The sequence below is a fragment of the Gopherus flavomarginatus genome, chromosome 3 (assembly GCF_025201925.1).
Source record: "Gopherus flavomarginatus isolate rGopFla2 chromosome 3, rGopFla2.mat.asm, whole genome shotgun sequence".
Taxonomy (NCBI): domain Eukaryota; kingdom Metazoa; phylum Chordata; order Testudines; family Testudinidae; genus Gopherus; species Gopherus flavomarginatus.
In genome coordinates this window covers 17,056,891-17,082,906 of record NC_066619.1, presented here as the reverse complement: position 1 = coordinate 17,082,906, position 26,016 = coordinate 17,056,891, and the positions used below count along the sequence as shown (strand labels likewise).

The 26,016-nt window shown below is 40.7% G+C and overlaps 1 protein-coding gene across 4 annotated transcripts in view; it reads right to left on the bottom strand.

Annotated features, from left to right (window-relative positions):
• Positions 1 to 1,404: 1,404 nt before the first annotated feature.
• The window catches only part of SKA1 (spindle and kinetochore associated complex subunit 1), a 42,013-nt gene continuing 17,401 nt past the window's right edge, over positions 1,405 to 26,016 (bottom strand). For all 4 annotated transcript variants that reach the window (XM_050944779.1, XM_050944781.1, XM_050944777.1 and 1 more), the window contains exons 4-7: positions 24,040 to 24,131; positions 20,287 to 20,424; positions 7,853 to 8,022; positions 1,405 to 3,028 (exon numbers count right to left, since the gene is read on the bottom strand). In XM_050944779.1, the coding sequence (XP_050800736.1) occupies positions 2,880 to 3,028; positions 7,853 to 8,022; positions 20,287 to 20,424; positions 24,040 to 24,131 (549 nt within the window). In that variant the 3' untranslated portion in view covers positions 1,405 to 2,879. The remainder of the gene's footprint in view (positions 3,029 to 7,852; positions 8,023 to 20,286; positions 20,425 to 24,039; positions 24,132 to 26,016) is intronic.

Sequence of the window (26,016 nt, the reverse complement as noted above, 5' to 3'; positions counted from 1 at the left end):
TAAACTAAACCAACCTATTCATACAGTAAACATCCCACTAACCAGGTCAACATACTGTATTCATAAATTATTACAGAGCAGCTCCAAATCCATCACACCAGTGTTCATCTGCAAACACACACGTTCTCAGCAATATGTGGCCTGGTGGGAAGAAGACAGAAGAGAAGTCAATCCAAGACAAGCAGACGGAGAAGGCAGAAAATAAGTCTGCCAGATAGGCTGAAGTGAGTTTATGGAGGGGGATTTTGAAAACAGAAGCCATGAATGAATGGGGAGCCAGTGGACTTGTATGATGGAGGTGATTTATTTTTATGATAGATTCAGGATATTAAGCTTTTCATCTATCCTCTGAAACACTCCTGAGAATACAAAGAGTATACTGCATGCTCTTCCACTCACCCATTCCTCTGCTACCCCTTACATGTACACGTAGGATGTAGGGTAGGAGAGGCTGAAGAGAGCACACAATGACTGCTGGAGTTAGCAATCCTAGACTGAGAGTGCTACCGAAACCTAAGAGCAATGAAGGGCTCCTTCCTCCCTCTTGTGCACTGCTCTTCAGACATAGCTAGCCTGTCAGCTCACTCCATTATGAGTCCCTCCCCAACCTTTAACTTTCAATTCCTAAGTCTGTAGTAAGATTGTGGGTCCCCCCGCTTCTCCCTTCCCTCTAAACAGTACTCAGAGCTATGAACCCTCTGTGTGCCCACTATGTGGTCCTCCATCTTTGTGAGGGTAACTCTGGTATAGATGTGTTTTAGACTGTAAGCTCCTTAGGGTAGAGCCCACGATAGAGACTCTGTGTTCTGCATAGTGCTGTGCACATTGCTTCTGCTCAACAACTAAAGAGTAGGTTGACTTCTAGGGGCTGGGAACTACATGTTAAACATTAATTCGAATTTTAAAAAATCCTTTTGATTATAGGCTTACTTCTAAGGCACTACTCCATCTGTTTGTAGGATTACTCTATCGAGTACGCTGGCATGGACTAAAGTGACTTCTTCAGGCCATTCTAAGCTGCATCAGCTGCCAACAGATCTAGGGCACAAAATAGGCTGCCCATGTGCCCTTCTTTAGCTACACCAACTACACCAGCAGTCAAAAGTCAGGGTGAAGTAGAAGCCACTATGGTGAATCTTTGATAACCTAGAGAACTACCCCTTATGCCAGGGAGATTGTCTAGGGGGCAGGTTGTTGGGTTTAGGACTACTTTGTGCTCATAGAGCAGTGTAAAGCAGATGAGAGCATCGCCTGTGCTGGGGCCCAGTGGACATAGTACTATACAGAAGAAAGAAACAGTCCTTGTTTTATTCTAAACAGGTTGAGCCTACACTAACATTTCCACCATTGCTAGCACAAGGAGCTGCACCTGTGCTAGCCAAATAATGTCACAATCACTACAAATTCTCAAGTGCAGAGACGAAAGTTTACCAAAAATTCAGAAGACACTAGAAATTCAGAGAGAAAAATCATTAAAGCTTTTGAAAACCAGTAAGAATTAAGCCAATGATCCATGAAGCCAGATCTCCCTGGTTCACTTCATGTACACTAAACTTTTAAAAAGACAACAGATGGACCCATTTGACAGCTACTCAAACTGAAATTCAGATTGTGCACTCTTTCCACTTATGGCATTTGTGTTGAACACCACACAAAATTCATTCAAATATTACGCAGAATGGAGACTACAGCTTGGATCTCATCACATCAGTATCAGAGTCTCAGACAGTAAAAGACTAAAACAAATCCAGACCTACTGAGCACTTACCCAGCCTTCTTTATTGACCTTTCAATAGTTCAGGGTTCAGTCAGGGTCTTCCGCTTGTTAAACTCTCTCATTATTACTGGCAACATACAAAAAATGCTATTTTAGACTACTTTGTTACTATAACAACAGGTACAGGCCCAAGGAAGGAAAATAACCTTTGTCAAAACTTTTGTCAAACAAAAACATCTTTAACTACTGCCTGCAACATTGGAATTTATTGCAAAAACAAATAATCTATTCTAAAATTGGTTATATAGAAGCTAGTGGGTAAGTAAATGTTCTAGAATAAGAGCAGTCAATGTTAAATATTTTCAAAATAGAAGCCAGAATTTTCAATTACATTATCATGGTTCTAGTATTTGTTTTGATTAAATGGGTTGGACTGAAGATGAAATCTGACTGATGAAATGTGAAAACCCAATAGATTATGGAACCATCATCATCAGGTTTGGAAGCATTTATCCACTTCAGAGCTGCATGCCTGGCTCATTTTGGAAACCCCAAAAACAATTTTAGGGTTAGAAGAAAGAGATTGTACAAAAAGTGGAAGAGCGGAAATCAGTTTGATGCATTAACAAAATGAAATGCATATCCCCAAACAATTACCCATTGTTAAGGACAATCTCCATTATATAAACAAAAAAGCAGTATTACACTGCTGAGATTGCAGCTTTTCAGGCCACCATTTGTAGGGTGGCTAAGACATCTACCTGACAACCTCATGAAACCACTGGGGTGTCAATTACATTCATTTCTACCTTGGATTAGTTATTTATAATGGGAGTAAAGGCCAGTACAAGACACCAGAATCAAATGACAGTAGCCTAACCCAATAATTCAAATCAAAACAACTTTAAAAAGTTCAAGACCTTCAGATGTTTCTAATCCTAGAGAATGAATGCATATGAAAGCAGGCTTATAATAATTCAAAGTGGATGCCTGATCAACGAGCTAGATATTTGTTCATCATTACTGTCATTTAGAAAATAAATTAGCTGAGTAGGGAATTTCTGTGTATAGTGTCTTCCGACTTTCTGAAGGCATACAAATCCTTATGCCTAATAAAATATTTATGCCCTGCATCCTGGGCAAAATCAAGTCCAAAACCATATTAGCAGATAACGTAACGGACGAGTCGTGCACCACGGACTTCCCGCACTCTCTGGCAATGCCGGAGGATGTTCAAAATGCTGTGAAAGCGCTTATCCACCTTCAGTTGTGTGAACTCTTTTATATCAGCCTCCACGATAAAAAATTCACCTGGAGAACAAACATACCACATTGAGATGGAAACAAATATTTTATAGGATTTATTTAACATTTCAAAATGTAACACTCTAATCTTTTTCACCATCACTTCACCTTGGTGATGCACTATACATTCAGGCAGCTCCCAAGTGGTGCACTGGCATCACACTTTGTCACAATAGTTATGTTCCTGACCATTTTCTAAAATTAAATGCTGGAGGTAAACATGATTTTCTGCCACTGAAAATGTTCAGCTGCTGCTGTTTGAAATGATTTGTCAAAACACTGAACTAGAGATGCACAATGCCATATCTCTTAAAAAATCTGTGGCTACAATTAAGACCATATTGTAAACCATGCAGACATTTTGCTTCATTTTAGTCCTATACTGAACTCAATAGAACAGAAAGGTGTATTTTATAAGATTCACATGACAGCCCAACCTTCTCCATCAAGCCATCGCATTCTAGCCACTGACTTTCCCCAACTGCAGACCCAGATCTGTTTTGTGGCTCAAGCTCACTTCTGTCTTAAATCAGTTTTTTTACAGCTTGAGGACAGAATTTAAATAATGTTACTTTAGCATAAAAGCTATTTATAGTCACAAATTCAAATTCAGTTTATACATCAAATTCTAAATTAAACTGCAGTATCCAGCAAGACAGTTTATTTCTTTAGCACAACATGAAAATGAAGAATATTCTTTTCTATACCTGTTTGCACTGGAAGCTTTTTATGGGGAAATTGAAATGTGAAACTATCCAGTCAGACCAGAAATCCTTTATCCTAAATAATACTTCTAGATGCTGGATAAAGAAGTCCACCAGACAGTGAAAATACAAATAGGATTATGTGGCCCCAATCCAGAAGAGTTTACAGTCTAAGGCCCCAATTCTCCAACTACATCCACATGGTGCTGAATGTATTTGGCAGATTGGGCTAAATTTATGTCATGATGCAACAAAGGAGTAAGACAGGTCAAGGGTTAAAGCAAAGAGATTACATGGTTACTCAGCAAAGTCTACTGCACAGCATCTTGGGACTGAAGGCCGACTGTTTGTTTAGGTATTTTTAAAAAACAAAACAACCAAACAATACATGTGTCTGAGTCACTGCTGATAGGCACTGTAGCAAACATTCGATCCTTGTCCATTTCTGTATTCCCAGATACTGTATCTGCAGTGACTAGTAGGGCCTGTTTTCATTTAAGATTATCCAGTCAATGATGTTTTGTCTCCTCAGAAGCAGACCTCACTACTGCCACCTATACCTTTGTCACCTCCAGGCAGATTGAGGACTCTGGAGATTCTGCTGGTAAAGACTGGAGGGGCTGCTAGGACGACACGTGACATTTCCCAGAAGCACCCAGGGTTGTGACACACCTCACTACCACCTGCCTTTAGTGGGAGAAAGCCCTTTTCTGTGACTGCCAGAGGGTCAGCTCCTCAACTCCACTGGCTACAGAGAACACAAGCACTCCCCTCTAGGCCTGCTGTTACTTTACAAGTTAGTGATTGGCACATTCCAACCACCAAGCCTTCCAAGCATCTCCCTGGAGCATCCAGCCCCTAGTCTCTCGACACAGATTTGCTGCTTCCAAAGACCCTAGTTTACCAGTTACATCTCAGATCACCACTTCACTTAACACACAGAACTTAGATAAGCTTATAGTGAAATCAGGTATAAGTAGAGGACAGAACAAGAAGCAATGAGCTTAAATTGCAGCAAGGGAGATTTAGGTGAAACATTAGGAAAAAACTTCCTAACTGTAAGGATATATGAGTACTGGAACAAATTATCTAGGGAGGCTGTAAAATCTCCGTCACTGGAGATTTTGACAAACACCTGTCAGGGATGGTCTAGATAATACTTAGTCCTGTCTCAGTGCAGGGGACTGGACTAGATGACCTATCAAGATCCCTTCCAGTCCTACATTTTTATGGTTCTAATAGAAAGTAAAAGTATTAGAAACAACCAATTTGTTGATATATAAAATAAAATCATAATACGAATTCTAGAGCCCAGACTTTATTAACTAAACCAGTGATACTCAGACCTACGCTAGTACAGAAGCGAAATCAGTGATCAACATTACCCAAAAGAGCAACAGTAGTGTGAATTTATATATATATATTCTCACAGCAAATAAATTAATAACTTAGTGCAAGTTGGTAACTTAAATGGTTAATAACATAGTAAAAGCATCCTGACTGGTTAATAACTTAGATTGGTTAATAATTAAAATCACAGTTTTTAATATCATGTGCTGCAAAGAGCCGCAGGAATCATAGAATATCAGGGTTGGAAGGGACCTCAGGAGGTCATCTAGTCCAACTCCCTGCTCAAAGCAGGACTAATCCCCAGACAGATTTTTGCCCCAGATCCCTAAATGGCCCCCTCAAGGATTGAACTCACAACCCTGGGTTTAGAGCTGACTTCCTGCACATTGCAGCAGACAGAATCTGTGTAATAGAGCCCTAAGCTCTGGCTGAGTTACTTAAGTCCTCAAATCATGGTTTAAAAAGACTTCAAGTTACAAAGAATTCACTATTTACACTAGTTTAAACTTGCAAGTGACCCATGCCCTGGGTCTCTGCCAATCTGACCTGGGAGGAAATTCCTTCCCGACCCCAAATATGGGGATCAGTTAGACCCTCGATCATATGGGCAAGACCCAGCAGGCAGATACGTGGGAAAGAATTCTCTGTGGTAACTCAGAGCACTCCCCATCTACTATCCTATCTCTGGCCATTGAGGATTTTTGTTATTGGCAGTCACTGATGGGCCTCATCCCATTGTAGGCAGCCCCATCATACCATCCCCTCCATAAACTTACCAAGATCAGTCTTGAAGACAGTTAGGTTTTTGTCCCCATTGCTCTCCTGGCCTAGAAGGTTGTTCCACAACTTCACTCCTCTGATAGTTAGAAACCTTCGCCTAATTTTGAGCCTAAACTTGTTGATGGCCAGTTTATATCCATTTGTTATTGTGTCCACACTGGCGCTTAAACTTAAATAACTGCCCTTCCTCCCTGGTATTTATCTCTCTGATGTATTTATAGAAAGCAATTGTATCTCTCCTCAGCCTTCTTTTGATTAGGCTAAACAAGCCAAGCTCTTGGAGTCGCCTCTCATAAGGAGGGTGTAATATATGCTGATTACAAATTGAGAATCCTTAAAGGTCTGGGACCCAGTTATTTGAGAAATCCCCTTTGTACCCATGTCCCACTGTGGCAGGTAAGATTTGCTGGTCTTCTGCTGTGGATAGTGCCAGAGGGTGCCAGCAGGGCATTGTCAGCTGAGTTCCCCTAAGTCCAAGTATGGTGACTGTGCACAGAATATTAACCATCTTGGCATATCTGCAATTTATTGATTTAGACACTCACCATCTGAGACTGCTTTACAGCATGTCCAAGAGTCTCAAAAGTGACTAGAGATTTTGAATACTTCAATTTTGGAGCACCCAAACTGAAAATTCTTTGAAGGGCCTAATTATCAGAACCAATGAGCATCTACCTTCTGAAAATAAGGCCCCTTTAAGGTGTTTCAAGTTGGACAACCAAAAAATGAAGGCACTCAAAAAATCACTAGTCACTTAAGAAAACCTTTCACCTTTTCTTGTACATTTCTGCTACAACATCCAGATGCTCTGATAAAAAATGGTTACTAATCTTTCATAATGGTTGTTCTTTGAGATGTGTTGCTTGTGTCCATTCCATGTTAGGTGTGTGCACACAGCTGCTGGATATTTTTCTCTTAGTGATATCTGTAGGACCGGCTCTAGCACCCTCTGGAGCCATAGACAAACGCGGTGGTATAAGGGGTCCTGCCAGCTCTGCACCCTCTCGGTTCCTTCTTGCCGATAACTCCAATAGAAGAATAGGAGGGTGGGTCATGGAATGAGCAGGAGCAACACATCTCAAAGAACAACAGTTACAAAAAATTAGTAACCGTTTTTTCTTCTTTGAGTGCTTGCTCATGTCCATTCCATGCTACGTGACTCACAAGCAGTACCATCGAAGGCAGGCTTAGAATTTATGGACGTGCTGACTGCAACACCACTCTTCTGAAACTGGCATCGTCATAGGCTTGCTGGGTGATGGCGTAGTGGGATGCAAAGGTATGAACCTATGATCATGTTGCGACTCTGCAAATGTCCTGGATTGGTATTTGCGCGAGGAATGCTGATGATGAAGCCTGAGCTCTCGTGGAGTGAGCAGTCACAATGGCTGGAAGCAGAACCTTGCCTGCTCGTAGCAAGCCCAGATACATGCAGTTATCCAGGACAAGATTCTTTGGGATGACACTGGCAGCCCTCTCATCCTTTCTGCCACTGCCACAAAGAGTTGCACAGATCTGCTGAAGGGTGTAGTCATTTTGATATAGAAGGCCAGGGCCCACCTAACATCTAACGTATGGAGCTGATGTTCCTCAATGGTCTTTTGAGGTTTTGGAAAGAATATAGGCAGAAAAATGTCCTGATTTTTGAGGAATTGCAACACCACCTTTGATAGGAAGGCTGGATGAGGGCGCAGCTGGACCTAGTCCATCAAGAACACCATATAAGGGGGTTCTGATGTCAGGACTTTGATCTCAGACCCTCTTCTGGCTGAGGTGATCGCCAAGCAACCATTACAGGCAGTAAGAAGGAACTGAGAGTGTGTGGAGCCGGCAGCACCCGTCATATCGCTGAGCCAGTACTAGAGATACCACTAAGGGAAAAATCTCTGGCAACTGTGCATATGGCATGCACATACCTAGCATACAATGGATATGAGCAAGCACTCGAAGAAGAATGAAAGTTTTATAAATACATGCATAAATTAAAAAAGAATACCTTTAGTATCCTTGGTTTCTTCTTCCAGGAATCTGTGGTAGAGATTTCTGACAGCAGAGCTCATAGATTTCATCGGCTGATGTAAGATCTTATATTTGCTAACCACCGCTTTATTCAAATCTTGAACAACTCCATTAATTTGATCATATGTTAAACGACCCCGCATGTACCTGGAAAAAAAAAAAAATCAAAAACTGGTAACAAGAAAATCACAGACTTGGAGTGCCAAAAGTCTATTTCCATTTCTTTCTCTCCAATGAGCCCTAATTCCTAAAAGTCACACCCAATTAAGAATTTCCTCATGCGTTTATAAATACAAAAGCAGACAGTAGTTCATTTTGATCAATTTCTTTGATCCCTTTAATAGCTATGTTGAAAAAAACACATAGCATAATCTGAAAGAGAAAGTCCAAAAATTGCTACATTAAGGAGTGAAAAATAACCAGTGCCTAAAGACTGCCAGAAACATTTTAAAAATAAAATGAAAAGGTTGTGATTATTGCACATCCAACTCATGCAAATACAGAAGCAAAATCAAGCACAGCTTCTCAAGTACAAGGCAAGCAATAATTAAACTAGAATATTTCATTTACTTTAAAAGAAAATGGTTTGCAATTTGAAGACCAAAGGGTCTCTTCCTCTAATCTTCTAGGGTTAGTTACTTTACTTGTACTTGTAAGTCATGGCTGTTTTTAATCGTGATAGCTACCTAGCTTTAGAGTTGGATATAGAATTCTCCCTTCCCAGATTTTAAAATATTTTGTTAAACTGCTATCAACCATGATCAGATTTGTTGACGACAGGCTAGAGATATAGGTAACACAGGAAGACAGAAACAAAAAAATATTGAGATATTAGAACAATTAATTGCTTGCAACCAGGGGCTATTCAGTATTCATAAAGTCATACATCCAGGGAAAGGAAATAAACAGCTCTAATACAAACTGGGGAACATTTATATAAAAAACAGCAAATCCAAGACAGATCTGGGCTGACTGACAGCCAACTTAATAAAAGGTAAACTTGAAAACCATTGCAATAAAAGCCAATGCTAAACTCAGGGGAAAAAAAAATATAGAATTTATGTGGGTGATTTTTCAACTGTTTTTGCATATTTTGAAATGATGTGTGTTCTGAAACTGCCCTGCCATAACTTTTTCATAAGGCTATTTTGGAAAACTGTCGTTCATTCTCCTTCAAGTCTGAATTACAGTTATAAATAAATCAATTGTGAAAATAAAGCACAAGCCCAGAAAAATGCTGACCATCAATGTAACTTACCGCTCAAACATTAAATACTGTCATATTTACCTGCTGTTTTGCAAGTTCAGAAAAATAAAGCTACTATTTAACAGCAACACTCATCTCTGCCCATTTTGTAATTAAAAATTAATTCTCCAAAATTTTGCACATTGATTCAGCCCCGTTCAACTAGACCTAAACTGTGCACTAAAGGGCCAATCCTGTTACTATTAACTTCAATGAAAGGAGGATTAAGCCTTTAACTTTTCTGCTATTGGGTATGTGGTTTCACTGTGGCATCCATCAGCTGAATTGGAAATCATTTCAAAACTCATATCTCAAAGATAACTCCTTCTCAAGCAACCTACAAACACTATTTTAACCCATTTACCATAAAAACAAAAAAGTGCAATTCCATTTCCAGTCAATCAACATAGCTCAAACACTAAGTATTGTGTCCTGCTTGTTTTACATTTTAAAAGCTGGTAACACATTATTCCACATTCACTGGCCTTTGTAGTGGACAGCATGATATATGCTATATTTCACCAAATAAGTATGATCCACCATAAACCATTCACAAGTTGTAAAATGCCGAGTAATCAATCTCACAAATTGAAATGTCATAACACAACTATGCAATACCTGCATTCTCACCCCCAACCCTCCCAAACACTATTTCAACTTCTGTGTATATGTTCCCTGCCAATAGATTCATGGACACTGAATAGAAAAGTATCCCAACCCGAAGTCATAATTTTCACTAATGGCTGATGTAAATCTATGTTTATAATTTAAAATGCTTGATGTCAACATACTACTAAGATGCTAACGGATGATTCAAAGCTAGTACCAAAAGCAAGGTTCTAAAATAGTTACTGAAATAGCAAAGTTTTGCATATCCATGCACGAGACCAAGTGAAACTTGTTCTAAGCATCTTGATTGCCTTATGGTCTAGACAGACATTAAAGAAAAGAAGTGAGATTCTGAACTATGCATCTTAGAGGCACAACACAGAACTTACAACCCACAGCTAGAGGTTAAGGTGGCTTTAAACCAATCTTACATCCTACTGGTTTGGGGCTATCCAGAACAGTTCTGGAGCATCCCCCAGCATTATTTAGCACAGTGGTTCTCAAACTTTTGCATTGGTGACCCCTTTCACACAGCAAGCTTCTGAGTGCAACCCTTACCCCCATATAAATTAAGAACACATTTTTTATATTTAACTCTATTACAAATGTTGGAGGAAAAGCGGGGCTTGGGGGTGGAGGCTGACGGCTCGCAACCTCCCATGTAATAACCTCACGACCCCTTGAGGGGTCATGACCCCCCGTTTGAGAACCCCTGATTTAGAATGTCTAAGTTATGGCAGTCCCCCCAGGATCTCCACAGTACTATCTGCTGTGATCCTAACCCCAACACACCCTTCCAACCCTCAACTGCATCCTCAGAGCCTGTCTTTGCAAAAGGAGTCTCCGGAGAACAGTGTGTGGCTGTCTGCTTCAATTTCTGAACCAAGGAATTCTCCCCAGGCCAGGTCTGCAGCTTTTACAGTTTCTTGATGCTGCTCTGGCCCCTTTACCCTGTGTAAAAGGGGCTGAAGTGGGAGTGAGATTCTCATCCAGTTTTCCAGACAGATGAAGAGTACTGAATTAGCATGTTCTTTTCATCTGCATTATGTGAGCTTTCAAGCAGAACTACCAGTAGGTAACATCCAAGGCCCTGAAAAAAAATAAGCCCAGAGGAAAAACAAAATTACGGCAATATAGAATGAGTCTCCACCCCTTCTGTTTTAGGCAGTTGAAACATTGACAAGCTTACTATTTTAAACACTTTAATAGCCAAGATTTTTGGCTGCAGAACACTCTAGACTAATCCAAAGGTAGTAAGGCATGCACAGCTAAATAAAAAATGATATGGGAAGCAACAGACATGCTGTTTTAGCAGTGGCCACCATTAACTCCATTTCATTAATTATTATGTCCTTATGAGTCATATTTCCTACCACAATGTTCCCCCCCTCGCCCCCAAGAACCCTGAAACCTGACCTGATTTAACTTCTAATTCTGTTCAGTCCTAGTTTTAGGAGGATGTAGAAAAATACGTATTTGTGAGGCGTGTCTGAGTTACAATCTAGTTTTGAAGCGCTTTTATTACTATTAGTGCATCAGCACAGTGGGGGCTGTAGCAGATTAAATATGAAACAAATGGTGGAAAAGAAGCTGTACTCCAATTTAATCTGACTACAGAAATAAAATCTTTAGAAGATTAAAAAAGTGGAACATTCTTAAATAGAGCAAAAGCAAATCAATCAGCATTTTGAAACTAATGGCACAAAAGTGTGAAACAGTATTACCATATATCACACCTTAAAAGTAAGTGACAGCCAACATTAAAGTCAACAGAAAACAAGTCAGAATTATTCTGTTAATGGGATTGATCTATATTAGGTGCCAGGTTTCCAGAATCAGGACTGATATTCTAATTCCAAATTACCTTGTCTCTAAATTACTTGTAGCCAGTTATGTATCAATCAATGGCATTGTGTTTATAGAAAAACAAAAACCAGAAGCAACTCACAAGCCTATGGTGATGAGATAATATGCAAATAAATAAGGAAATACGTAAGTAAAGATAAATTGTGCTCTATAAAAACTACACACAGGTTGTATAATTAAAACTACTCATTTTACATTCATACAATTATTTTTCATTGAAAAAACATACCACAACACTTTGAACTATATATTCATACACACCACTGAAATGCAACCGCATTTGGTGTAGAGGTGTGCAACTAACAGATAGCACAGAGCAGTTGTGGGAGGATTATGTACTCTATATTTAGATGGACTTTTTCTGTTACGTGATTGTAAACAATGCCTTGCTTATATTCATCGACTGTATCTTTATTACTATACATCCTATTTGCTTTTTTCTTTACCTGTGAGGGAGAATTTCTCAAGTTACAAGAGTAACTCTCTGGCATTTTTCTCTGCCTGATTCTGCCAGCTGTAGGTAGCAACAAGCTATCTCCTAATCCTCATGTTCTCATCTGACCCTTGCTAAAATCCAGACACAGCAGGAACCTAAATGAATCAAGGTAACTATTATATTTTTAAAACCAGATTAATTGAAATTCTTCCACTGACTTTAATAAAAAGTTAAACCTCAGACCTACTAGAATCCAACAAAAGTGGTTATGTATACAGTGGTACATTATGTCTAATTAGTTCCCTTTTAACATCAGGCAAGCATCAGGCTTAACAGTCTCATTTAAAAACAAAAAAAGCCATTTATTTATTACAACTGCATTTTTCCTTTAATCCACAATTTATCACGAACAGCAAAAAAACCCCACAACACTACTGTCCTCAAAGAAAAGCAATTAACCTACCATTTATATCAGAGGAACAAATTCTTCCAACAGCCAGTCACCAAAAACAAAGTTTGAGAGCGGAAAATATTTTTTATTTGGTTACCAAGCTCTGAAAATGGGGACTTATAACGTATACCAAGAACCTAAAAATGTCACAAACCCTAAGAAGCTTGGGAAAGAAGTCAAGGAACCATTTAAATCTGTCTTGAATTTAAAGTATATTGAGAGATTTTACTTTAATTGAAAAAGTGTCCTGACCTAGCTTTGAAGTCTATTCCAGAAGTTTTAACGTTACACGTACACTTCTCCTTGAAAGAAGATATTCTAAATCATCCAGATACCTTTATATCTGTGCCCAAATGCATCCCATATCTTCGATACCTGCTGTTCTAAAAATATCAAGGTGGTGCAGATTATACTATGACAATTAGTTCCCTAAAAATATCTCCTGCATAACGCCACATAAACAGGGCTGGAAAAGCAGCTGGATCTTGTCAGCTGATAATTCCCACAGCCTGTGGGAGCTCCCAGCCGTCACAGAACCAGCAATCCTCTACTAGCATAATCTCTGGGGACTATTCCAGTTGGTGTATATTAGAGCTGATACTAAGCTACTCTATCATATAACAGAACAGGGGCAGATTGGCTCAGAGAATCACGGGCCTCTAATTAACCCTCTGATTGCTAGCCTCTAGGAATATTTAGTTTGCAGCAACTGTAGGTGTCTACCTTGCACGACCCAAACACTAGGGCTATGTCCACACTGACCCTCAGTTTGGACGATGAGGATACGAAGAGCAATGCAAACAGTGCTGCACTATAACTCCCCTATGTGGATGCTGTGGGAGCAAACTAAAAGGATTCTAGTTCGCATTAACGTAGACCAGTTTGACAAGAACTATGTTAACATGAACTAGGAACTTTCAGTTTGCACCTGCAGTGTCACACAGCGGAGCTACAGCACAGCACTTTAGTGCTCACTATTTATTCACACCCCCATAGTCTGACCTGCAAGGCAGCATAGACGAGCCTGAAGTGTCTGTATGAGCCCTGCTAAGGTGCATCGAAAGTTCGTGAGTGTGGTGTGATCTAACTTGCTTTGAAATGGAAGTAGATCAGTGCACACTAGGGAACTATTAGCATGCAGCAGCAGGGCCCACACAGCGACATAGAACACGGCACACTAATGCAAGGTAGATTTTTCACCCCCAGCTTGCTCTAAACTAAGTGTTTGTGTAAATATGCCACATCCCCTCACTTCTGAGCTGAGAGTCTCTCAGTGCAAGAAAGCATTCAGGCTTTAATTTATTTATTAGAATATATTTCTAAACATATAATGTTAGGATATACAGTGTCCCAAAACTAATTCACAGAATTTCACTGAAACAATTTGAGAGTTCAGTTTAAATGGCATTCTGGCTAAGGTGTCTGTCACGTTTTTTAAAAACGATGGTTTTCTTCTGAGAGGCCTAAATTAAAAATAGTCAAACAGCTTTAGAGGAAAGCAATATACAGACATATATTCATTTTACATTAACTGCAATATAAAGGTTGAAATTTTAACTGCAGAGGAATCATAAACCTGAAGTCTGCCCCCTGTATATACAACTGGATTTTTCATTCCATGATCCCACAACATGCAGAATTTTGCAGGTTTATTTAAGGCTGTACAGGAAATATGTAATTTCAACACAACAGTACAAACAAACATTCTATTTAGTTACGCTGTCTTGTTGAAGAAGTGGTACAGTAAAAAGTCAGCTTCTTTCCATTACAGGTGAAACTTGCACCAAGGCCCGTCTACAACAGGCAATCCTCTGAGTGGTTGCTTCAAACAGGTTTCACAGTATTTTATTATTTACTTCCCATGCTGTGTGATCTTCTAATGCATGCACACACAGAAAAGAAGAGCAAAGGCTGGTTAAGCCTCCCTTACATTTGAATATCCTGAATTATGTGTGCGTACGTACACACACACAATATCTATATCTATATACTTAAATGGACAAAAAATGTATGCTAAGTGCTGAGGCTACATCCACACTGAGCACCCGAATAAGTGGTCTAATTTCAAATGTACTGAGCACTCACAGTGCCCCCTGACCTCAGCATGTAACCCTTGAAACATCCTATGTTCCTCTAGGACAAAGAGAAGACTATAGGGCTTCAGGGCAGTGTAGAGTGATAGCAAGTAAGCTGATGTCAGCAAGATTCAATAAATATTTTGTTCGGCCACAAAATTTATTTTATAAGTATGGCAGTAATCATACTAAACTCCATGACAGCTGGACAACTCTACAGAACTGGCCTCTTGGAGTCCTGGTGCTCGTAAACCTCTGGCACAGTTATGTATGTCATGTGGTCATTCCTGTCCAGTACACAACAGTCAGAAACATGTCCTCTCACTGATAAATGAATGGTCTGGTTTAGCTATAATAGATATTGACACTGGGTTATACAGCATTAAAGGCATGCCTCCTCTTCGTCCAGTCCCTGCCCTCCTGCCCTGAAAGTATTCCTTATTGAGAGGTCACTGTGTATTTTTATTTGGAAATGAAACACATACCTACATTTAAGTGTCTCATCCTAACACATATGCCACCAATAAACACATATTCACATATGCATCCCGCTGAGCTGAGGCCAAGCATAATACATTTCAGATCAAAAGCTTAATAGTCTGAGAAAGTTACAATGATCAAATTCACATTTGAAATGAAAATATTATCTCAGACATAACCATAACACCATCATTACCATAACACCATCATATTCTTTCCAGATCACTAATATTCTATAGAGATCATGGAAACTTTATCCCAAGTGAAAGATGTGATATGACTTTGAACCCTGAATCACTTTGACATATACTTCTCTTTAACAGAGAAGTTATTCATTAAAATTCTATAAAGCTGCAGTATCAGATTAGCGTCTATAAATTTCTTACCACCACCATGGGCAGACTTAACTGCTTAAATTCATCTGAGATATTTAATTTGGTCTATTACCCTTTAAAGTACCCTTTGAACACAATAGGGCTGGATACAGGAAAGCCTGATAAACACATGGATATTGCAAAGTGTTAAGACAAACTACGAACTTCCAATTCAAAGGTGACCATGTGTTTTGAAAGTCACATGGGAAGGGGAGTGCTCACTACATATAGGTCTCATCTGAGATTCAGTCCAAATCATTAGGTACCAAGTGAAATAGTGAGTTTGGTGGTTTCCCCAGCTTCACATTACAAAACCACCAAACAGAGAAGAATGTTTTTGTATTAATAGGAACCGTTCACATTGATCCAAATCACTCCTCATGAATTGTACACATCTGTTGTGCTACATAAATAGGCTTGGAAGGTTTAGATTTGTATTGGTAAATGCCGGTAAACGTGAATTTCACCATACACACACAAACTGACCTAAAAATATTTCCCTCAATAATACGCCTCTACCTCAATATAACGCGGTCCTTGGGAGACAAAAAATATCACTGTTATAAGTGAGACCACATTATATCAAACTTGCTTTTCTCCTCTGTTCCCTGATCACCTCTTCCAGACACCCCATCCCTAATCACCCCCAGGACTCCACCCCCTATGCAACCCCCCTGTCCCCTGACTGCTCTGACCCCTATCCACCCCCTACCCACCTCCTGACAAGCACTCACCAGCAGCGGCGGGAAGCAGAGCAGCCCGGCTGCAGTCCACTCCACTCCGCCAACTCCCAGCCGCAGTGCTCCGCTTCCCGCCGCCAGTGACTGAGGGGAGGTTGGGGAAAAGATGCCGCCCGTACTCACCTGCAGCGGAAAGCAGAGTGATGGGCCCCAGCCCATTTCGCTTTCCTTGCCCCGACACCAGCCGTGTTGCTTGGGGGCGGCTGGGGAAAGGTCCTGCAGTCACCTCCAGCAGGAAGCAAGAGAGCCACGGCTGGGAGCTGGCAGAGTGGAGCAGGCTGGGGCTGGGCTACTCCACTTCCCGCTGCCGGTGAGTGCGGGAAAGTTGGGAAAAGGACGCCCCCCATACTCACCTGTGGCGGGAAGCGGAACACTGCAGCTGGGAGCTGGCGGAGTGGAGCGGGCTGGGGCCAGGTTGTTCCGCTTCCGCCACTGCTGGTGAGTGCAGGGGGATCCCTTCCCCCAAGCCTCCTCCCCCAAGCAACACGGCTGAGGACGCGGCAAGGGAAGTGGAAGGGGCTGATCCCAGCCCCTCACTAATTCCCTGGGCCACTCTGGGACTGCAGGGCCCCTAAAAGTGCCCTTCCACACCTCCTTCCCCCCAGACCCGGGAGGGGGGGGGAGAGCCACTGACCACCCCTGAGACCCTCTGCCCCTTATCGAACCCCTCGGCCCCGGCCTTACTACAGCTTGATTTAAAGATATTTACTTTATATATTTTGACATGATGTTGAAAATCTGTTTTAGTTGTTATAAGCTTTAAGTTTTTGAATTTGGTGTCTAGTCATTAAATAATTATCTGCCCCCCCTCCAAAATTTCTTGCAACTTTGAAAATTGAAATCAACAAAAAAAATTTTTTTAATTCTTAAAACCCATAATTTTGCACAACTGAAAATGTTAATTGATAAAATAGATAAAAGGTTTAAAAACATTGATATTTTCCATCAAATTTATTATAAAAATTGAATTCTACCAAGCCTATCAATAAAAATATTTCTATTAATATTATCAAAGATTTGTATTGGACTATAAATGCATAGAGTATTTTAGAAACATATATAAACACTTTCTGCCCGACCAACGGTGAACAGAACTGCATTTATTCAGCTCTTTCCCTCTTCAAAACACTTTATAATCATCTTCACCTAATTAATCTTCACCCTGCCCCAATTAGGTGCAGATTTATTAACCCCCATTTTATAACCTCAAAGGTTAGTGGTGAGCTGCCAAGGAAAATTATTGGGTCTGTGCTTTTAAAAAAAAAAAAAAAAAAAAAAAAAAAAAAGTCTAGACAAAGAACTTTCTTAATAATTTAGCACCCCCACTTCTTCAATTTAGGGTTGAGACAACTCACAACCCATAAATCTGAGGCTCCCCAAAAATCTTGCAGCAAAGGACAGGAACACAAGACTTAAAATACCTGTAATTTAAACAAATGAATAAACTTTCTGGCTTTCTTTATGCATCAATGTAGTGGGAGGGAAAAAGGTACAAACACAGTATTTTCCCTCTCTGCAGACTCATTACCCTTAGGGAGGGGTGTGTGTGTGTGTGCCTTGTAATTTAAGAGGTTCTGATTCCCAGTCCTATGCTAGCCCACGTGTCTAGTAACCAGGTATTCCATTACCAAGACCAAAAACCAGAAACATGAGAATGATGCATTTTAAGCAGAAGCTACATGGGTAATCAAGAGTAATATTTGAAGATCAGGAAAAACAGCAGCCAGTTCTCAGCAATAACACTGCACAAACAGCCTTTCTTGCACTTAACGGAAGAACAATGGTTCCAAGTTCAGACACTAGGTCTTTTGGATGCAGATGAGTGGAAAAAGTCTTTCACAGACTGTTCAGGATTGGGCTACATTCCAGAGTTCAGATGTGAAAATAACCCTGCAGCTCCCAGCAGTATCCTTCCACAAAGTAAAGAACCATTGTGTTATGTTATTTTGAAAAATGCTTTAGCAAAATCATGTGGCCTCAGGGAAGCTTTGCAGTCATTGGAACCAAGCCTCATGATCAAAACCAATTTTAATTTGCCAAAGAAAGGATTAATAGTGACAGTCAGGTAAAAAAAAAAAATAAAAAAAAAATCATACTACCACAGAAAAGCTTCTATATGCGTATTAAAACACATTATCATAACTGAATTTTCATCAAATTAATTTCTCTATCTGAAGGGTTTTTTTATTTCTTTCCTTTGGGACAACAAAACCCAAATAGTCAGTTTCCCTTTTATTTTATAATAAATTACCAGTAGAAAAGGGTGGAAAATCAGAAAAACTGTTTCACAAAAAATTTCAGAGTTGTTTCCGTTTTGCGTGGTTTGAAATAGACTCTTTTCTGCCAAACTGTTATGGAGCTTTTAAATTGAAATTTTTCATTTTCTTAATCATTATTTACCAAAAACATTTGGTGCTACTTATATCAGAGCCATAGAACCACTTTAGCAGATGGTTCTTAAAAAGTAACTGTACAGAACCCTACCTGACACAAAGGAATCCAGAAGCTGCAGTGATGCTTATATTAAGCACAATCAATGGTGCCAAGTCCTCAGCACTGGACTTGGTCAGCTCAGATGGATCTGGAGACCTCAATGCCACTTTGCCTGATCTGACCCTCAGCACTTGTCTTGGTTGAATTGGCAGATCCAGGAACTTTCATCTCTTTATGTTGCTCACAAAACCAAGTTGGTTCTCCAGAGATAACAGTGCTGGATCCTTGCTACCAAATTCAGTTGACCCAGGTGGATCCAGGGACCTCTGTACAGCACAAGGTGGACACAGAATCACTTTTGGCAAGCAGTTCTACAGAGTCCTTGGTGCTAGGACCTCAATATTGGACTCCCATCAACCCAAATGGATCTGGTTGCTAGGACCACTTTGGCCAGTGGTTCTCTGGAGTCAAGAAGTGCCTTTCTGGCGCAAACTTACTCAACCAGGACAGATGCTGGGACTTCATTGCCACCTATGCCAAGCAGAATCTGAATTTACAGTGCTAGACTCACTTGACTAGGTCTAAAGAGCTTCCCTGGAGAGCAGGGGTGTGAAATGACCTTTCTGCTTTCACAGCATCAGATTATTCCCATGCTGTATGGATCTCTCTCTTGTCTCTGTCAATCAGCTTCTCTGAGACAATCTAATGATAAAACAAAAACAGCCTCCAATGGACTGCAGGAAAAACAACCATGTAAGAGTTAAGGATACCTAGTGTGATCTACACTCTCTCTACCACTGATATCTAGAAGGAACTGAAAGGCATTTGGGGCTACTCCCCATTTTATAACTTTGGAATGATCTGTAAAGGATCAGTAAAGGAGGAGTGAGTGGCCCCAATTGATGCTGCTCACCAGAAGATTTTGAAAGCTCATAGTGCAAGCTCCTTGAAACCACAAATAGGAGTATGCAGAAGACACTTGAATGTGAACTGAGTTTTCCTACTGAAACCATGTTTTTTAAGAAACAAGGGGCTTGTCTAATCAAATAGTTAGTGTACAGCAAGCTGGGTTGTAAATCTACAGTGCATTATCATGCCACATACTAGCTGTCCAAGTGGACCATGCTTCTGTGCACTAACAGTTCCTAGTGCTCACTAACCTAATCCTGTTTCAAAGCAGAGCGGATCAAAGCACACTCAGAAACTTTTAGTGCACGGTAGGTAGCAGATTCACGTGGACAGCTAATACATAGCATGCTAATGCACTGTAGATTTACATCCCAGCCTGCAGTGCACTAACTGCTTGACTAAACAAGCCCAAAGAATTTCTATAATGAATTTCAACACAATTTTCATACAATTTTAGATTAAAAGTGTGATGGAATGTTTCACAAAAACAGAATTTTTTATGAAATAGTGTTGACATTACTGTAAGTCTAATTTTTGGAAAAAAGCCTTTTTTAAGCAAAAAAACTATGTGAAAGGTTTTGACCAATTCTACTTACTAATCAATATCATTTATGATTCTCAAATACTGCAGCATTGTGCTGATTGGGGTAAACACCATTTCCACTGGAATCTTAAAACATTTCATAAAACATTCTGGTCAGCCATTGATTTTGTAAAAGCTAATTTTTCCAAAACCTAAATTTGGCTCCCATTTGTACCTGACATCATCGAGGAAAACTCTTGCTTACTTACGCAGGAACACCTTCAAATTCCTGTGCCGTTATTAAAGGGGCTTCTTTAATAAATTTTGGCTCTTTTGTGGGTTTCTTTACACATTCAGGTTCTGCAGCTTTACATTGTTCTTCAGACTTCACAATTAATCCCACAGTGCTGTAAAATGAATGAAAATTAAGTATAAAAATAGCTGATAATCCATAGTTATGAACATACCAACAAGTTACAAGATCTCTACTCACATAAATCTACAATTCCTTTTCTCCCACTGATTGACAGGACAAAATTACCACATTTGCTATATGTACTTTAATTGACTATTCATTATACCTCTTCATTTTTCAACTAGAGAGAGACTGTTACCAGGCTTAGTTACAAGTTCAATATACCACAGTATTCCACAGAACGTGAGAGGCTTTACTTTTCACCATTTGCTTGTGGCTCAAAAACGTGAGCCATGTTATGCACTTATTGGTCTCATCATCAGACCCCTCTGAAACACAAGTTCAAAACTTGGTAAGACTGACTCATCTGTTTATCCTGTGATGCAAATAAACTGAACCTCATGGAGTCTGCAGCTTAGTTCTCCTAGATGGGATCGGAAAAGCCAATCTTTTCTACTTTGAGTGAACTTTACCAAACCCATGGTACTTTTTAAAAAATCTGCCCACCAAGCTCCTCAGATCAATATCCTTAGGTAAAATCTGTTTCCCTTCTCCCCAATGTTGTACTGTATGCCAGTCACTTGGCTGTCTCTGCTCTACACATTCTGGGCAGCAATATGAAGAGAAGGATGTATTTCACTGATTTATGTATTGTTTGCTAAGTGCTATGGCATTCTGTGGGAGGAAAGTTGCCACGTAAATGTACAAAAATCATTAAAATAAAGTTGAAGTGTTACATAATGAAAGACTGACTTGCAATTTTGGTCACTGGGCTAACAGTATGAGACAGTGGGTAAGTTACTGCACGCTATAATTATGTCCTGACGGTAGTATAAGAGTGTAATATCAGTGCAGCTGATGATCTTGGTTTGATGTCTCATTTAAAAGAAGGCATCTCCACCAGTACAGTGCCCCACCACAAAGATAACCTGTGTGATGGGGCAAGGCCAGATGGCTACAGTAAAGTACTGAGGAACAGGTATGTTAGCCCCAGGCTAAACAAATCCCTAGTACCATGGTAACCAAATGGCAGTTGCTCCAGGTTAATCAAGGCACCTGGGGCCAATTAAAATCTTTCTAGAAGGCGGTGGAGATAGCTACATTGATTAGAACACCTGCAGCCAATCAAGGCAGGCTAATCAGGGCACCTGGCTTTAAAAAGGAGCTCACTCCAGTCAGGTGGGGAGGAGCCAAGAGGAGAGGAAGCGCATGTGAGGAGCTGGGAGCAAGAGGCGCAAGGAGCTGAGACTGAGAGGGTGTGCTACTGGAGGATTGAGGAATTATCAGACAATCAAGCATTATCAGACACCAGGAGGAAGGTCCTGTGGTGAGGATACAGAAGGTGTTTGGAGGAGGCCATGGGGAAGTAGCCCAGGGAGTTGCAGCTGTCAGGCAGGTGTTACAGGAGGCACTCTAGACAGCTGCAATCCACAGGGCCCTGAGCTGGAACCCGGAGTAGAAGCCGGGCCCGGGTTCCCCCCAAACCTCACAACTCCTGATCAGACACAGGAGGAGTTGACCCAGACTGTGGGTTCTACCAGAGGGGAAGATCACTGAGGTGAGCAAATCCGCCAATAAGCGCAGGACCCACCAAGGTAAAGGAGGAACTTTGTCACACCTGTTAGAGTATTAGTTCAGATTGACCAAGGGGGATTAGTGTCACCCGCTGAAACAACAATTAAATGCTCAAAAACTTTGTTTATACAGAGTTAAGTTTGCCTAGGTCTGCTTTTTGCCCTTCCAGAATGTAGACAATGGCTAAACTTAAACCTCTGGAAACCAGGAAACACCAAGTTAAGGCAACACAATCTTAATCCTGCCTCATGGAGCTGGCAATAGCCACTGGGAATGGTTCAATAAAGATGGTGCAAAGGTTAGACTACCAAGTGAACTGATGGACTCGCCACCTCTTGAGCTCTTCAAATCAAGACTGGATGCTTTTCTGGAAGATACGTTTTAATCAAAGACAGGCTCAGTACAGGAGTAATTGGATGAAATTCTATGGACTGTGTTATACCAAAGGTCAGACAGATGATCTAATGGTGCCTTCTGGCCTTAATCTATAACTTAATAAGTAGATGTGATTGACTAAAAGAAAATGCTATTGTTTGCACTGTGTTCATCAGATTTGAACTGCAAAACTTGTCTGCATGGACTCCAGCTTCACTGGGTGTAACTTTATTGAGTGGTGGAATGATTGGCTGGAGCAGCTTTGCAGAGCTGTGACCATGATATAATGAGATATGCATGTGCAACTTGTGGAATCAAGTATGCCCCATTTCAGTGCTGGATTTCGTAGGCTGTGTCAGAAGAAGTGTACAAGAATATGTTCTTGTCATACGGATTGTCAGCAGTATGGTGGCATACATGATAGTGGTCTTTGAAGCTTAGTGAGAGGTAAGTGAAGGCAATGTCTCAGACGGAATCTGCGGAGCAAGGCTGAAGGGGTAGAAACATTTAACAAGTCTGGGGTAGTTTGTGCGGAGCAGGTTCAAGGGTTGTAGTCTCCCCAAAGGGAGACTACATCTGTTCACTACATCTGATCTAAACCTGAGTTTTGCCTCAGCAAAGAGAAGATGTTAGACTTTGCTCTACAGTGCTCATATGTAGAGCCTTGCGCGGATATAAAATTTGTATCTGCATCTGATCCGCTATCTGCGAACATGATCCGTGGATATCCGCAGATTTGCAGGGTGCAACTCATATGCTCTGTCCCCAAAATGTTCTGTATCATCTGTTAGGTTAGAGTGCTAGTATTTGTGCTACTGGTGTATTGGGGCATCTCTTAAAAAGGATCGAGTTAACGTTGCATTGCCGGGGTGGTTTTCAGAGGTTTAAAATTAGCCACTCTCCCTGTTCTGAAAGGGCATGAAGCAGAACTGGGCAACCTTAAATCTGCGGTAACAAAGTTTGGGGGTATTTCATTTCCTTGTTTTTGTTTTGTTTTTAAATAATAATTTATCAATATGCCCATGTACCACAGCCCAGCTCTTCCCCCCTACTTCCTCTGGCTCCCTGGTAATGATTACCCTTGCAACAGAATGTGAACACCTCCACTGTTCCTGTATCATCCTGTCTCCCGTGTCTATGCCTGCCCCTCATAGCCCAGTTCTCCCTTCTCAGACTTCCTCTCCATGGAGAGACAGATGTCACCATAGGACCCACAGGCTGAGGAACTGGAGAGAGGATGCAGGAACAGTGATAAAACCTAAATTAAGTCAGTGCAGACATTTTTAGAAGAGAGGGTCTCTGACCCCTTCCTTACGACTCCACTTTTCCTTGCACTGCGACAACAATCCCCTACATTCCTCACTCCCAACTGCTCAGACTTCCCACCACTGTCTGGACTCTGTTCCACCTCTTGCAACATTCCCTCCATCATGCCCTTTGCTTTGACCACCCCCCCAACTCTGCTGCTCTGCACAAAATACAGTATGTGGTAAGAAGCATTAGCACTCTAGATCTACTTAACAGGAATGCTACTAATATATAGAACTTGACTGAGTCCCAAAGATTTGCAGTTAATATCTAGTACTAGGAGCAGAGATATACAGATTTTTACACTGCCAGTGTCACCAGGAAATCTGCCTATGTGAGTAATACGTACCACTTTGGGATTGCTTTGGGCAGATGGGGAGGAATATTTTCACAGAGGTGCTGTGCTTCATTATAGTCCCTCTCAAAAGACTCCTGCATCTCCTGAAATGAAGGATATTGGACTCTTTCAATAGTTTGAAGTTACTGAAAATGATGCAATGGAAATGGTTCTGTTTACTACCCAGATGATGTGAGAATGACCCTTAACGAATATGCCTTAATGTGATTAATGAACTTTGCTGTTTGTTCACCATAGACCCTCACGCTTAACTCCCCAGAAGCAATCAGTGAAGCCTAGAAATTCAACTGCTTTTCATTCTAAATAACTTGAGCCAGAGAAGCTAAGCCCTCGTCCAGACTAACCCGCGGCATCGGCGGGTTAAAATCGATTGCTCGGGGATCGATATATCGCGTCTAGTCTGGACGCGGTGTATCGATCCCCGAGCGCGCTTACATCGATTCCGGAACTCCATCAATCCGAACGGAGTTCCGGAATCGACGCGGAGAGCCGCGGACATCGATGCCGCGCCGTCCAGACTGGTGAGTACCTCGATTTTAGAAATTCGACTTCAGCTACGTTATTCACGTAGCTGAAGTTGCGTATCTAAAATCGATTTTAATTCCTAGTCTGGACGTGGCCTAAGAGTGATCCAGAGACAGAGGGGGAAAAACCTAAAAAGAAGGTGGCCACTGTAGTGAATAAAACTCTGCTTGCCACTAGCCAGGGGGAGGAAACAGGAAGAATAAAGCTGGCTGCAATTAAGAGTCAAGGAAGGCGCTCCAAGACTTCTTATTAGCATGCAAAAGAAGCCAAACTTCGGAGGTGAGGGCACCAGTGAGATCACACCGCAAGACTGACAGCTCTGAACATTTAGAATCAATTCTGCTTGTTCGTCATAATTTCATTGTTGTTCCTGATTTTTTATTATTAAGGACAGTTTTATGCAAACAGGAGCTTTGTTTCTGAAGCTTTGTCTCTTCCTGCTCTTTATCCTCAACCTGAAGTTATAATTTTGTGTGACATCATTATTTCCACAGCAACTAATTGCTTCTAGAGAATCATATTCTCACCAGTAACTCTTGTAAATAAGATTTCAGTTTCAATAATTTGATTGACATGACAGGATACCCAAGGGTTGCCAGACTTACTAAACCAATCTCAGGGCATGGGGGAGAATGACAGGAAGGTACAGAAGTTTTACACAATAGATCTATTTTACATTACTATCTGGTGCTGATTTGGTGTCAGGCTACCATTGTCTCTTCACAGCCTAAAGTTTTTTTTTTCCCCTTACATGATTTCACCGTTTCCTTGTAATTCTCCTGTAATTAAGTGGGACTATCACTGAAATTTAAGAAAACTGAATGTGACAGTATTTTCATAATAGAACTATACTCAGAGGAAATATGTAATAAGAGCAATAAATTAAAGTCATGGGAGTAATCACATACAAGTGAATACAAATGTATGCATTGTAGGACCAGTGTATACAAATCATTTCATTGTCACAGCGCAGATAACAGTGCTAGAAAATAGTTGTAAAATGAAAGAATATTCTGGGTAATGACATACAAATGAGCACACAACTTGCCCCGCTGGCTTCAGAAATCCTGGTTTCACTAACGGTTTGAGCAGATAAGATGGACAATTATGGAGACACATTTCAGCTCAGGTGCAGATTTCTTCTGCAGGAGAATAAGACTACATGAGGCTAGCTCTGCCAGGAAGAAAGAAGAGTCCATTTCATAGGCAATATTTCCAATCTGATGAGGGGAAAAAGGCCTGACACAAAGCCCATTGGTTCAGTCCCAAAATGTAAAAACAACCATGATCAATATTTTGATGTTGCAATGAATGCATTATACTTCTCTGCTCAACTCACTTACTATAACATTCTCATAGCTCAGAGACATACCACCTAATGACCTAGAAAGGAACCATTCTGGATAGGTCTGAGAGATTCCTTTAAAGCTTCCCATTTTTATA